This window comes from Haliaeetus leucocephalus, unplaced genomic scaffold (assembly GCF_000737465.1).
Source record: "Haliaeetus leucocephalus isolate CR32 unplaced genomic scaffold, Haliaeetus_leucocephalus-4.0 Scaffold257, whole genome shotgun sequence".
Lineage (NCBI taxonomy): Eukaryota > Metazoa > Chordata > Aves > Accipitriformes > Accipitridae > Haliaeetus > Haliaeetus leucocephalus.
The window spans coordinates 93644-109352 of NW_010972693.1; the positions used below are offsets into that span (position 1 = coordinate 93644).

Below are 15709 nucleotides of genomic sequence, written 5' to 3' on the forward strand. Positions count from 1 at the left end.
ATTAAAGATTTGTGGCATAGCTCTAACTATGTGAATACACATCAGTTTTCAATACCGTGGCTGAACAGGAGAGACAAAGGCAGGAGGAATGAGGAGGCTGTTTAGATGCAAGAATCTGCTAACCTCCAGGGTGGAAGGAGTGGAGACTGGCTAACTGCCATCCCAGGAGTCAAAAATCGGACACTGGACATCTGTCCTACAGCTTCATTGCTGGTCTTGTGGTTTCCATCCACGGCAACACCTTGCACAGCCACAAAACGCGCTCGTATTTGGCATTGGGGACACAGGGTCTGGCAAATACAGGCCAATTAATCTGCCCTCAGTAGCATGAGCAAGTTCCTACATAGTTTTCCAAATACATGGAAGTTGGAGGGAAATGGGCTAAAAGCAACAGGGGTTTACCAAAAATAGACTGGACCCATCTAATTCTTATCAGTAATATTTTAAAATAGGAGAAGTGGAGCAGAGCAGATCATGGTGTGACACAGAAGCTGGTTAAACTGGATAAAGCACAGGTGAGGGCAGGGATGAACAGTTGGCTAGCGGGGTGGTTAGCAGGCTGGGCTGAAGAGGAAATACCAGTTTGGTACTAGGGAGGTTCCAGATCACTCTCACAACTGATCTTGTCTAAGTTCATTAGCGACAGCCACATAAAGAAGGAAGAGCAAGCAATAATGGTAGATGCAGTATCTGTGCAGAAGAAGAATGAAAACCATCTAAATTTGAGCAGGAAAAGTTGTCCGCTTCTGACAACTTGTGGATGGACTCAGTCACAGGATGACCAAAACACTGACACCGCGAGGTGATGAGAAAGGCAAGAGATGCCAGGCAAGGCATTGCCTGCACACAGGGATGCCACAATGCCAACACACAGGAGCGAGATCCCTCCTGGAGCAGCACGTACCTCTCAGGCCCTTCTGCTCAAGGAAGTTAAATTCAGAACGAGAGCACTAAAGATCACCCAGGGAAAAGAAATCCGTCTCAGGACTGAAAGAGCTGGGCTTGTTTATGCAAACTCAAGGCTGGCTGCTTCCTACCTACAAATGCATCTGGGAATAAGCACCAGCTGGGGAGCTATTCAAGTTAAGACAATGTTGGCAAAAGAGAATAGGCATGAACTGGCCTAGAATCAACTGAGGCTGAAGATCAGAGGGTTTCCAATCAGAGCAGCAACGTCTCGCAGCAGCCAACATGCAGGAAGCTCTGGTTTCAACGTGCTTGATCAAGGTATGATGGCTACAGTTTCTTGTAAGTCAAGAATGAGGGGCTGTTGACCCAGCTGGCACATCCAGTCCTCTTTCCATTGTTAACAGCTGAGCCAGGTACGGACATTTGTGGAGAGGAAGCAGTAGGAGAAACAGATCGCTTCTAAACTCTATTTTAAGGCTGGCAACACATCAGCTGCACCTCAGGATACTTCCCTTGTGCTTTGCCCACTGCAAGGAAGACCAAGCGTCCCAGCAAGCCGAGTCTGGTGACAGTCTAACTCTCTGCCAAAGCCTGAGCTGAGCGCACACGCCTGGAACACAAATCAGTGCACCAAGGGCAAGGAAGTAATTTGCTCACTTGTCCTCATTCAACAAATACTTATTTGCATAAGAGACTTCAGTGCATGGCACGCAAACACCGCGGATTCCAAAAATAACCGCAGACAGACACTGTGACAGTTAATTACTGTACCTCTCCTTCCTTTCCAGGCACAGCCACGGCTGCAAGTTCACTTACTTGTCTAGGTCCTCACGTGCTACAGCCATGTGGTAGGCACTCTCAAGAGTGAGGACGCCTTGGAAAAGCTGCAAGGCCAGGGGAAGGTTCGTCTCCACGTTCTCAATGGCGTAGAGGGCTGAGCACACACAATCTGAAGCGGCTTCATGGAGGTTTGATGATGTCTTGTCTTGTTGCTGCAATAAACAAGAAGCAGAAGAGCCCAGTGACTATATGTGAAATGAGATGGTAACGGAAGAACTAGTCTTTTGTTGTTCCTGAAATACTTTGTAGAGCTTCTGCATAGCCACAGCTCCCAATAACTCACTCCTACCCTGCAAAGCCTATGCTGCTTTACCACCGCGGACACTTGAGGTCAAAACTGGCCCAATGGGACCCCACCGAGTCTTCCCTGCGAGAGGCAAACACAGGAGGAAAAATGCCAACCGAAATCCACAGCAGTTCAGAAGGAAAGAAAATGTTGTGCTACTCGTTACCCTGGCCGGGTCATAGAATCATAAAGTATCTCAAGTTGGAAGGGACCTATAAGGATCATCAAGTCCTCAGTGAAGAAGGAGACAAGGTTTCTCACAAGCACGTGTGAAATATTTATCATTGTGAGGGTCTGAGGGTGAACAAGTGGATTTCAGGCCCCGCCTGGTAGAGGTTTATAGCGATTGTGCAAGGCTGATTTAACAGGCGCTTTAATGGCTCCCGTGGAGCCCTGAGCAATTAAGGAGGGAGACAAGACTGGCATACTAAGAAGGAGGAGAGAGCAAACAGCGAAGCCCAGAGAGGAAACAAAGAAGCAGTAACTCTGTGTGTGCCTCTGTCCTTTCACATGAGATCTCAACGCATTTGGAAAACTATTCATGGTCCCACGTGAAGCTGGAAGGGGAGGAAGGAAAAATGCCTTATTTAAAAGCAACTTTAACACAATAAAAAGGCTGGTGAGCCAAACGCCCTGTCCTGGGGGAGAGGTGTTTCTGCTGCAGCACTGCTTGGGAGCTGGGTCCCTGCATGAATATTGTCTGTTCCTTTTCCCACTGAATGGGAACCCTCATCTGCATTTGTCATTATTTGAATCTGCACCATGGAATAGATGCAAATGAGGGATCCCGTTTAACAACAAGCGGAGGAATAGACAATTCCTGCGCTGGGTCACAGATCCAGGCAGTGCCGCAGCAGAAACCTCTGTCCTCCGGGAACTCCTCCTTTCCGGTTGTTCAGTTCCTTGCCCTCCCTGTCACAGCAATGCGGGATTCTCCTAACCTCCCCATTTCACTGGCCTCTTCGGCTCTCTTGCATTCAGATAGGACAAAAAAACCCAACAACCCCAAACACCTTCAGTAGTTAATTTTCCAAGGTGAAAATGTCAGAAAAGGAATAAAGTATTATTTTATAGAAAATCTGGAAAGAAAACAAAACAAACAAACCAAAAAAACCCTGATTTTAGTATTAAACAAACGCAGTTTCTTCAACAACAGACAACAGCCAAAACTAACCAATGATCAAACCCATGAGGATGGCAAACTTACTTCAGCAATGGATTGAACAAATGTATTTTGCTCAGAGCCCCATAAAACAATTTGGTTTGGAGCAAGGACCAAGCACAGTGTGTTTCAGACCAAAACTCCCTCTCTCTTAAAGTCTAAGTATGCTCAAAAGTACAGCTGGCACCTACTTTGGCAGCAGTGGCAACCCACGGTAATGGCTAGAAACGGTCATTTCTCAGATGTTCAATCTTCTATTCTGCTCTGAACGGTTTGCAACCACCACAGAAAAATGGAACCTGGCTCCCACTTGAGATAGACAAGATATCTGCTTAATATAGGCTCCAAAATTGGTGATTAGTACAGTAGGATTAAGGAGAACAGATATAAATAGAAGATTAAATAGTCTTTGAACTTTTTTCTTGATGTACTGTCTGCCAGCGAGTGTAGTAACGAGTTTATGGAGATGAAAGGATCATTCATGGTGATGTAGCAGGAAGGTTCCTGCGACCCAACACCTTTGTCTCTGTGGCAGCTCTGCCTCAGCCCGACACGCCGCAGAGAGCAGCGACCTCCACTCTCCCCCATTGCCATCTGCCCGGCCAGCTCCGCAGGAACAGCCCCCATGCCATTCCCAAGTGGTGCGGCGAGAAGGTGCGTCATGGGCACCACTTAACAGGAAAGCTCTCGTGGGGACAGCTGAGCCAGGTGGCTGAGAAGGGCTTCAGTAAAACCAGGCAAGGGCAGCTGCTCAGGAGAGATTTCAGAGTCTTTCATGCCTGCCCAAGAACAGGGAATGATTCTCACCTCTGAGCATATTCTCTGGGTCAAAATAGAAGATGGGGAGGAAAGAATAATCCTGAAGGAGCTGCAGAGTCTCTTTTCTCCATGCAGATAGCCAAACACACATGTCCTTTTTGTTTGCATCTGAAAGCTCTGCCAATACTTTCTGTCCATTAGCCTTGTCCCCACATCACAAATCCTGAACTAAGGACCAAGCACACAGGCAGAGGAAACCCTGAAGTGTTTCTGTTTTCACCCTTGAGAGATTGGCCAATATCAGGTGTTACTTATGTGCTGTCTTCTAAGCTTCCCAGGGCTAACAGGAGGCAGGGAAGATGTATGGAAACTCACAGCGGCAGCCAGAAGAGACTCTTGCTGTGCGCTGCTGCTCTCCGACTGTCCTCCAAGGTGGACAACCAGTACAAAAGGAAGATCATCATTTCAGGCAGCGCAGATCTGTTACTGTGCACAGAGAACTTGCACTTCCCTGCCTGCTAGCAGAGAGGGACAGCCTGCTCTACGGAGCTGATCAAGGTAAAGAGGGAATCAGAGGGTTCCTGGTCAAGACAGGAGGGATGAAATTCACCTTCCACACCTCAGTCACTCTTGGATTTAAAAGTGACACCATCCTGGTACCCAAGGCCCACCACCACCTCATTTCCCAACAGAAATACTCACCAGCACCTCGAAGAGGAGTGACAGTAACTTGCTGTTTGCCATGAAGGTGCTATCCAGGACACCCAGGTTGAACCAGCTCCCCAGGCACCGGAAGATTTTGATGAGCATCTTCTCATCATTGCCTGCTTTCTCCACACACGTCATCTAAAGCAGGACAAGGAAGAATTGCTTAGGACCCCAGCTCCAACAGGTAATTTCAGAAGCAAAATAATAAATAACTTTTGGAAAGCCATCCTGGAGTCTCTACAATTAGCATCAAGAACCCCACCCATGACACTTAGCAAGATACAGGGGGCCTGGGACAGTCAGAAGTGATCCCTCCAAAAGGCAGCCACAACTTTCAGCAATCAAGCAGCAGTGTTGTACCTACATGGAAGCAGAACTCTGACCAAAGACACCTGAGGATGCCCACACCAGCAGAGAAGACTTTTACATCTGCCTAGGGTGACCATGTCCCCATGCTGCTTCTGTAATCAGGAACACGACAGTTCTGCAAACATCCTCTCAACAGCACGTGGACTTTGAGCATCCTCTCAAACTCCACACGAAGCACACTCGAGAAAACAGAGTGCTTCCAACATCCCCATCCCCGAGTGAAGTAGCCCTGGACTTGGTCAGATGTAGGGGCAGAGCCAAAAACCTCTCAGTCAACTTCAGCTGCTGTTACAGAAGCGAGAAAAGCAGTTGGGGTGTTTTCATTTGTTCCCAGCCCATCAGTTTTCTGCAGAATCCTGTCTCAGACTGGTGGAGCAGAGACATGAGTTTCATACATGATAAATCCCTAAACTCGCTCAAATCTCAATTTCATATTCCCCACCACAAAACAACCACTGTCAAAGAGAATATCAGTCCTGAGGGTCAAACTTACCCCAAAGGCCAACCTGAGGACAGCCCAAACACACCATCGCAGTGTCATTCCAGTGATAGTCAACACTCCTGCTACACAACAGCACCTAACAGCAACCCTTACCCAAAACCTAACACCAGAGGAAGCGCTGATCTTGCCAGGCTGAGAGAAAGGAAGAATAAGTGGACAGGTAGGACCTGGAGAAGCATCCTAGACTCCCCTCTCCCCAGAAGAAAGACTAGACTGGCCAAGCAATCCTGCACATGACAGCTTCCAGAGATCCTTGCTTGACAGTTCAATCCTGAAGGCAGAATGTCGTACTTCATCACAGTCCCTGTACAATTTTTTAAAACCCCATTTTATAACTCAAGAAAGTAAATTTAGCATTTAAATCCTACGCAGAAAATTTAAGTTTGCTGTTCAGGCAGGTGGTTGAAATGCTTGTGCTGGGATTTACCACAAAAGCTCCAGGCAGATGCAGAAGAAATCTGAACAGAGAGTCTTACGACAGGGCTATGACCCTTGGCGATCCAACACCGGGGCCTCGCGCTGTCTCCGGTAAGGCTGCGAGCAGCCAGAGCGAGGTGATGTTGCCTGTCTCACCGATGTGACAGCCAGACTTCTCCGAGACCTCCTAGGAAAACCGCTGAGGGCTGGAGACAGTGCAGAGGGATGATACAGCGCAGGGATTCGAGGAAGGTGAAAAGAGTTTTGGAAGTGAGTGAGGACTTGTTCAAAGACAGCTAAGCCTATGAAAAAGTGGAACTGGGCTCCCCTAATGGCTGTGGTGGTAATGGCATGGACCTGTGCTGGGATGAATACAGCATAAGGGGGGGAAGAGAGTCTTCTCAAGCAAGACCTGAGCTGCTATTGAGCAGAGGACACAGCTCAGCTCTGTGTCCTGATACATCCTGGATCATCATGATTCCCCTTCCTTCGGAGTTACTGGAGTAACTCCAGAGAATGAATCCTCCTTCCCAGGCTTCCATGGGGAAAGCCAAAACCAGACATTGCGCAAAGACGAAACATCCACCAGAAGTGTCTGCCACGCGCATATCTCTATTCCAGATACGCTCTGTGGCTGTCTTAACCACAGACCCACAAAAAGCAGTGTGGAAACAGAACGGGGACCTTTTGCAAAGGTTTCAGATGCAAACTTAAACTCAACCCCCCTTACCACTACTCCACCCTTTTCTCCAAATTAAACAAAGGAAAACTGCTGGGGGTTGAGTTTGTGTTGGGTCTCATCAGAGAAGGGGATTCAGAGAGGGAAGGGATATTGAGGAGGGACTGCAGCTAACATCTGAGAGGCAGGAGGGGATGAATGAAATGGCAGGTTACACGAGTCTGGAGGAAGATGAAGCGATGCACCACAAGAAGACAGGCTCCTCTGGGCAGAGAATCAAATTCCAGGGCAAGCAGCCCCCTTCTCTCTGGCTCCTGAGAGAAAGCCCAGAGCCTTATTTCTGTGCAGCACAGTACTGGGGACATGCAAAGATGCTGCATGCTGGAGCTATTAAAGACATGAAGAAGTATCAGTTGAGGAGAAGAGAACATGGTCACAAGTAAAACTGAAACCTTACAGTTTTGCTCATCAATGAGGAGAAAATCTAAATGACAGTCTAACAGCAAAGGGACATCGTGATTCTGTAATTTGGAGAAATGGCATAAAAAAGCACTGCAAAACATGGGTCATTTTACATGGATAAAGTTTGAAGGATCCTAAAGGCTAAGGTTCCTCCTATCTTCAACAGCTACAATTCCACTAACAAAGGAGTACTGACCAGCAGGCTAGCAGGGCAAGAGGGAGGCACCTGGCAGAGAAATGGGGAGACCACAGACCCAAGAGTGCAGGGCGGCCAAGCACGGAAAGACAGGGCTGCAGAGCAGAGAAACGACTGCTGACGAGACACTGCAATTAAACACACCAAACCTTGACTCCGTCTGGAGCACGGTGACATTAACCAGCTGCTTGGTGGAATTACAGACTTGCTACGTGCTGCCGAGGGTATGTTATCTTTCCTTCTTTAGATAAGCAGCGTGAAATGGTAGACATTAACGGGAAGCTCTAGAGGCTATGGCACATGCTCCGTTTGCAGCCTGAGTCAGGGATCAGGTTGGCTACTCATTTACTGAGGTCAAACAACACTGAAGAACATGAGAAGTCTCTCTGGAAAGGAAGGAGCCAGCAAGGAGCATTTCTTTTCAGTCCCTGAAGTAATTCACCTCAACGCTTATTCTCTGCTCCCCAAACTTGCCCTGTTTTGGAGCCCACAACAATCTCGTTCTTAGACAGCATGAATGCTCCACAAATGGGGAAACCTTTGAAGAAGAACCAGGAGATTCAGCTACCATCTCCCCATTTGGCCTGCAGCTAAATGTATAACCTCAGCTTATCACACAACGGTCAGAAATTAGGCATGTACTTACGTTTGAAAGGGGCATGAGAAGAGAGAGAAATCACAGTTAAATACCTGAATGACCTTCTTCTAACACATATAAAGAGGGATGTGTGTGTGAATCCAGAGATGATCTAGAGATCTGCGTACACAACCCCGTAACAGGCTGAAATAATTTCTTAACCATCAAATAACCCAAAACTACCAGAGCCTGCGCAGGAATCCAGTCCTAGCCAACCATGGGACCGACAGTCCAGGAGACTAAAGACCTTTTCCTGACCTTAAAGTACACAGTGCCAGAAGACAAGCCTCCACGCTCCGTACCACCAGCTAAAACAATGCAGTCCTCACATGGACAGTCCAGTTGAGAGGATGAGAAAGTTATTAAATTTCCATAACTAGCTCCATTTTCAATCCAGTGCTGACAACAGGAACCTGACTGTGATTTTGATCTGCTTGGAACTGAAATATATAAAATCAGCTTGTTGCACGCAGACCAGCTTTTTGATCACATCCAACCTGGAATAATCTGATTCAGAGATGTGGAGGGGGAGAAGAAGCAGCATGAACTTCTTTAGCAGTTGACCAGGGCTCAGTCACTGCTCAGTCTCCTTACCAGCAGAGAGATGACCGTGCTGGAATAGTACGCCAGATCTTCTATGATTTCGGTACGGCGGTTGGCTCCAATGCGCAAGGATCGGCTGTGAACCTCTTCTGGCAGCACCGTGAGGATTTCCAGCAGAAAGGGCAGTGATGTTACATCATTGCTGTACCTGAAACAACAGGGAAGAAGGACAGCGCATGAAGGCAGGTGACAGCCAAGTGCATGCAGAAAACCTAAATACTGGCAAGTAGGTTAATGGTACAGTGAAAGATGGAGGGGCATTTCAAAGAGACTCAGCAAAAGTGTTACTGCAAACACACTCCAGTGTCCAGCTGCAAGGGCAGAGCACTGTCGAGAAGAGCCTCCATCAGTGGTTTAGCTCAAGATTTTTCAAGAGAAAAAATGACAAAAGCTTTCCCAGCCCACCAGCACATCAAGTCGAAGTGCCATTACCCAGACAAATCAAGTTCCCTCCTGCTACAGAAATACCACAGGGCCACCTCAGCATGGTGATCTGCCCAAACAAGGCAGTCTCAGCATATGGCATCCCATGTAGGCAAACACAGGGCAGTGAAAATGCTGTCACACAGAAATTGGGCATTACTGCACCAGCCAAGCGAGCGCCTCGGGACACCCAACAGTAGCAGCAGATGACTCAACCTCGCTGTTCAATGCTGCACTACGGCTAAAGCTGGGAGGGGATGAGGGATCATCGTGTAACAAAAACAGGGATGAGGAAAATCGCTGAGTCTCAGAGAGCTGTGTCCACAGAAGCGTGCACAGCCTCTCTGTTACACAGAGCCACAGACAGCCCTATCTCTCCCTCCAGACCATCTCCCTACCATGATCCAAGACACTTTAAATTATTAATCAAGAAAGAAAAACTTTCTTATCGTCAGGCCGTTTGCTGCTGCGTGTCTTTTTGGACCACGCAGGTCCACCCACTCAACATTTACTCAAGGAACAATTTGGAGTTTAATGATACAAACAATTACTTACTTTTCAACCAGTGTTTGTACACAGCCTTTCCAAGAAGCCATTTGCAGGGCAAGGTCTGCTATTGCTAAAGCAAGCTGAAAGGGGAAGAGGAAAAAAAAAAACAAAAACACAGCTAAGTGCAGTGACTGATGAAATCTGCCCAACAGCACAGGAGAAAGGATGCTGAGACGATCAGACCTGAGCTTGGCAGGGCTGGCAGGTAACTCCAAGCCTGCAGAGGCAGGATATTAATACACAATATCCCTGTTGTGTGTACAGTCCCTGTGGTTAACTGCAGAATGCCCACCACCCCAATGGGATGATATTCTCTGCTGGGCTATTTAGGGGCTGAACAGGCAACCTTGCCTCAGTCTGCAAGGTGTCAGACATCCCAGTGCCACAGAAACATATTGATAACAGGAATGATGTATAGAGAACAAAGGGATTTCAGAGAACATGCCAGCACCTCAGGAGAAATCCGCCCATCACCCAGGGCGCTGCTGGGCAGACCAACGCTTTGTCTCCATTGCAGAGCACAGGGAAAACCCCAGGAACAGCTGCTCCTCCTCTCAGCCTCTCCAAACAGCAAACAAGAGGATAAAGTAATTGATTTAACTACAGGAACCAAATAATGAAGGAGGGCAAACAATTCCATACTGGCAGACATGACCGGGCTGGCTGCAGCCATCAACCTTCTCTGTTCTCCATACTGGGGGAAAAGCAGCCAGAGTTGTCTCAGTCTCAGAGAAAGTCAGAAGTGACAAAAGCTGGAGCTGGCCACCATTGGTGTGACCTGCAGCATCTATTCTTCCTCCCCCTGGCTGGTGATTACTGTAAGGAACGGCTCTAGCAGAGCTGTAGCACAAGCCTGGCTACCAGTCTGCTCTCAACAGTAAGTTCAGACTGAATGGTCCAGGCTTTGCTGCTGAGAGCAGCCTCAGCCCTCTCTCGCTCACAGACATTTAGAGAGCAGCTCCTTCCAACCCTCTGCTCAGCACCTACCTGGGTGACGATGACCGGTGACAGGTCTTTCAAGTTCTGGATGTGGGACAGCAAAGAGTCCCGTAACGAAGCATGGGAATCCGTGGGGAGTTCGTAGAAGGAAGTCTGGATCTTCATCTTCATGGTCTGTGCCGCAAAGTAGCATGACTCCACATCCTGACGGATCTGCAGCAACTGGTCAGAGATCTCCCAGGCGTGGACCTGGAAGCAAAGCATGGCATCGTCAGCGAGCAGGCAGGGGAACGTGGAGCAAACTGAGTAGGTACCGGCAGGCTTAAGAGAAAGCCCAAATTCCCCCAGATGAAAACGCATCCTCTCCCCCAAAATACCCCCATAATTTTTCACCAGGACAGTCCATGCCGCGTTGCTGTCACAGCTCAAGCGGTGGGGACTGGCTAACAAAGGTGCCAGGGCAGTGACACCCACCCAATGACTTGAACAAGCTGATCAGCTTCCAGCACAGACTTGACATCGGCGGAGATGCTCACAGAGATTACAACAATCCCCCTGGGAGAGCAGATTAGAGAGCAGATCTGATGCCCACCCTTGCAGTAAAGAGCAACAAAAGAGGCTTTTTTGGGCTAAGATGGATAATCGCTGCGCCTATTACACAGCAATAAAACCAGAGAGCGCCCAGCAAGGGACAAATGGAAAAAGGATTTGATAACAGTCTCCCCAGATCAAAATAATGATACGTAATTGCAAGATTGAAGCCACCGGGCTCATCTAAGAGCACACACTGGGACCGGTGACTCTGCAGTAGACTACAGATGTGCCGAAGAGCTTGGAGGAGAGCCAGCAACGGGGGAAATCATCATCTGCCCAGCCTCAGAGAGGCAACAAACGGCCTCCTGGCTGGTACAAGGCTGAAGGCTTTGCCCTTTGCATGAGACCAGAAGCTATGGGGAGAGTGCTGGGTGAGCCAGAGGACCGGTGGGCACTGCCAGGCAGACCCCGTGCCACCCTCGCCTCGCTGAGATGGGGGAACGGGCAGCCACGGGGGATAAGCCCTTTACACCCCAGGCATTGTTTAAACCTGCTGAAGCACCTACTGCACAGGGTTTGATGGGAAAATGAAGCCAGTCGGGGAAGGAAAGCTTGGCTGGGCCACCAAGCATCACCAAACCCCACCAAGGGACAGCAGAGCCACCGCCACAGCATGTCAGCACAGCTTGGGAAGAAACCCTTGGATGTGAGGTCTCCTGTTAAGGAACGAGATCTTCAAAGGACTCAGACGGTCAGTAAAATACTCCTCCTTTACTGAAACATCTGCAACACATTTTAGTTTTGGTAAGATATTTTTTTCCCCTTAAAAATTAAAATTAATGTTTTATTTTTCCAAAACCATTGAAATCTGAATTTCTGTGCGTACTTAAGCTTGAACTAATCAATTCGCATGATCCACCCTGTGCGTGTGACTAACATCAAGTGCCTCAGCCCCCTCCTCTGACCTGCACCCCAAAAGCTGCTACACACAAGCCACGGACACTCAGAAGGAAAGGCTGACCACACGCAACACTCATCAGACTGTTTTCTAGCACTATAGTCACTACAAAAGTCACTATTGGACTCCAAAAGATATCTGTGATAGAAAATAAGGTGAATGGGTCATGGGACTGGAGGATGACAGATATTTCTAATTTTTCTCTTTGGGGGAGGTGAAAGACAGTTCCGACCAACATTACAGATGGACAAATATCGCACCCCAAAAGGAGGAGTTCCCCAAAAGCCTCGTGTTGATGGCTAGCAAGGCAGGACCCCACAACCACCACAGAGGACTTTATCTATATATAAGTCTATCCAGGTCCAACAGCACAGTGAAGGGAACAATTAGATAAATTAAATATATTAAAATCATCCACAGTACAAAGGATTCTGTCTGTCTGCCTTTTAAAAAACACTTCATAAGCACAAATCCAGGTGGTGCTACCAGCCACTGGTAGATGTAGACATTACCATTCTTCGTGCATTTGAAGCTGCCACAATGAACAGAAACCCCAGAAAAAAAAGCCATCCCCTTGCTCTACCTGGAAGAAACATCCATGAGGAAAAGCAGACCCAGGCTGTCACCTTCCCTAGTCCTTGACAGTCACAAACTTCTCCTAAGCTTACATTTAGGCATCGAGGAGGGGGGAAGTGCTCTTTGGGATGTGTCTACTGCTCACCTCCAATTATCTACAAGGGAAGCAGAGCGTTGCATTGCATCAGGCTGGCCAGCACAGCAGGACTCGGCGATTCAGCCAAGCAACAGCAGCAGCTGATACCCCATTATGGAAATAAGGGGTTTTTTGATGAAAGTCCGGCTCACGTTCATGAGGTCCAGGAGGTTATGCAGGCTACCTGCGTGAACACCTCTGGAAATCAAAGGAGAGCTCGGTCAGACATCCCCGGTGCATCAGGGCTGACGTAACACCCACAGCATGGTCTCTAAAATTTTTATTTTTCAAACTTCAAGCATCCTCTTGCACAGGGGCACCTTGGCATTACCCTCGCCCCATCTCCAGCCTAAGCATGGAAAGATAAAAGAAGAGAGACTGATGTCTTATTTTACTGAACTTAAACGGTGGGAATTTTTGCACTTCATGAACCTAAAGCAGTGTTAAAAATGAGCTGATGTCTATATAATGGAGGAGGATTACTGCTCTTTGGTTTAGCACAGTTAAAAAAATACAAAATTCAACTGATTTAGAGATCTGGAAGTGGTACTTCAGATGAGCATTTCTGAGCTTGAACCATGCTATGAGGTGATGGCTTTGCAGCCCTCATCTCCGAATCCTTTAAGCCACAGGACTTCCCTGAGATAAATCCAGTGTGAAATAAAACCTCTCTATTTTTAAAAAAATAACCCTTCTAGTCCTCATTTCAGCTTTGTTAGCAAAGGAGATTCAATCGTAACCTTTGGCCAGTTCTTCCAATGGCTAAATATACTTATTTTTTTTTAAAAATGCAGTCTGTCTAGCCTTGTCTTCCAGCTGCATTTAACGTCTTCCAAGTAAAGAGCCACATCCGTTATCAAGAATTCGATCCTGCATCGGCAAAATGGGTACAGACCACACAACCAAAAAGAAGTAACAGGTGCAGTGGTTACGCTGATAAATCCCAATTCAGTGGTTCAGCAAGCTCTCCCGTATCTCAGCTTATTGGCTTCTGTAATTAAAACTTCAGTATTACACCGGATAGAATTGCATTATGTGACTTTATTGCCTGGATTTTCCCAAATGTAAAACTAATTTGGCACTTCTGTTCCTCCCTCACACAGGAGCACACATCCCACCAACCCTGTCTGGAGAGCAACACCAGCATTCAAATTTTGCTTTTAATATGCTTGAGAAACTTCCTTGTGATTCCTTGGTCCCCATCAATCTTCTGCTATTCAGAGCCTGAACGAATTCATCTTGAAAGAAAAAATAATCACCTTTCAAAACTTATCTACCCCTTGCAGGAAGGTGGGTGCCCAGAAACAGCGGCAGTCTTCAACACATCACCAGCCGACACTCGAGAAACCAGTCGTCCCGAGTCCCCAGTCAGACACATGCCCAGGGGTCTGCAGCGTCACGCAGGGGGAAGAGACGAGGCCACGAGCAGTTTGCCAGGTTGTTCAAGACGTTTGGTCAAGGTCAGCATGATCCAGTCTTACTCCCAGCGAAAACCAGTCTTTTTTGCTTACGGCAAAGTAAAATTCTGATTTCTTTATAGTCAATATTAGCAAAAGGCTCAGCTCCTGAATCTACGCCCTGAAATTTCACTGGAAGATATTTCTACAGCCATTTTAGCCCATAACGTAGCACCTGAGCTGACAACCCCAAAAGTCCCCAGACACGAGACTAACGTATATCAGGGACCCTCAGACCACACCGAGATGCTCAGAGCTCTGGTGTTCTCCCCTCTCCTGTCCCCTCCTCCTTTTAGAATCATAGAATCATTTAGGTTGGAAAAGACCGTTAAGAACTTTTAGCTCAACTCAGCAAAATTCAAGCAAACAACTGCATCCAAATACCACAGAAAGAGCCCCAAAAGAAGCGCAGTAATCGCCTTTATGCTCAACCTGAGTGACAGGCAAATCCATCCCTGCCACAATCTGCTGCCACATCCAGAGGGGAGCAGGAGAGCTTTACTCTTCACAGCTTTCAACAGGACACAGCACGTTTTCTCCGCAGGACCGTAACCTGACTGTAAACGCTGGTCCTCGTCATGTCCCGACCATGCGTCAGGTCGGCTGCTAGTCCTTGTTCCCAACCTGGGGCTGCTGCTGCTGCCATGAATTGCTTTTACCTTTGAACTTTACTGCAGCAAAAGGCTGGAGGGTGGACGGAGGAGACTGCCCATGGACACATGGACGGACAGGCTTGCTTCAATAGGTGCTCACCAGGCTTTGAGGCCACAGCTCGCGACGGTCGAGGACAGAGTCTTTCTGGAGCTGCCTCCTTTCAGACAAGCTCCTTTGCTGTTACCAGGCTTTGATCCTTTCTTTCCAGCTGCCTCTGTGACCACGGGCTGTTAAATAAGCTTTCTCCAATAACTCCAGCTATTACTAGCACATAATTCGCCTGTAAAAACTTCAAAACAGGTAGTAAGAAAAATTTGGACCTATTTCTGACGGAAACGTCCCTACTGATTTATTTATATTCACCAGGTAATTCCCAAGCTCATAATAAATAAAAAGCCCTTCTTAAGAAACTAAATAACTACAATAGCTAGAATCACACCAGACCCTCTGCGACTCATATTAAAAACTTTCTCAACTGTATTAATGAGCACATATTTTCCACAGCATTTAGAATTGTTCAATTACAGACACAGCGGCAGAAACGGGTGCTCAACAGTAAGCGTGTAAGGAGATCCTACCAAAAAGCATGCAAAAATCAAAGCCAGAGAGCTGCTATATAACCGATAATCTAACTGTCTGGAAGTCGCTGATTCAACAAAGACGGCGAAATTATTAATGGTTTCGTGATGACTAATGACTGACAGTACTAAAAGAAGCTATTTGTATGCCCAAAATTCACTGCAGCATAGTCAGAAATTACATAAACCCTTCAAGAGCTGAAAGAAGTTGGCTCACACGCCCTCAAACAGCTCCAACAATGATTACCTGGACTGCCAATCAATATGTAGGAAAAAAACAAAACCCTGAAGCAGTATTTAGCAAGAATAGATGTATACGGCAGCAGAGCAGGTAAGGAAGATGTTCAAGAAATGTCAGGTTGGGAAATAAATAAAG

The 15709-nt window shown here is 47.3% G+C and overlaps 1 protein-coding gene across 4 annotated transcripts in view; it reads right to left on the reverse strand.

The window, feature by feature from the left end:
* Window positions 1-15709, reverse strand: part of TNPO3 (transportin 3) — a 42677-nt gene that overhangs the window by 14650 nt on the left and 12318 nt on the right. For 2 of the 4 annotated variants that reach the window (XM_010568784.1, XM_010568783.1), the window contains exons 2-6: window positions 10489-10689; window positions 9508-9581; window positions 8521-8677; window positions 4659-4802; window positions 1726-1901 (exon numbers count right to left, since the gene is read on the reverse strand). In XM_010568784.1, the coding sequence (XP_010567086.1) occupies window positions 1726-1901; window positions 4659-4802; window positions 8521-8677; window positions 9508-9581; window positions 10489-10689 (752 nt within the window). Of the gene's footprint in view, window positions 1-1725; window positions 1902-4658; window positions 4803-8520; window positions 8678-9507; window positions 9582-10488; window positions 10690-12653; window positions 12843-14533; window positions 14574-15709 lie in introns of those variants that run through there. The other 2 variants (XM_010568787.1, XM_010568785.1) reach the window with 2 other exon arrangements.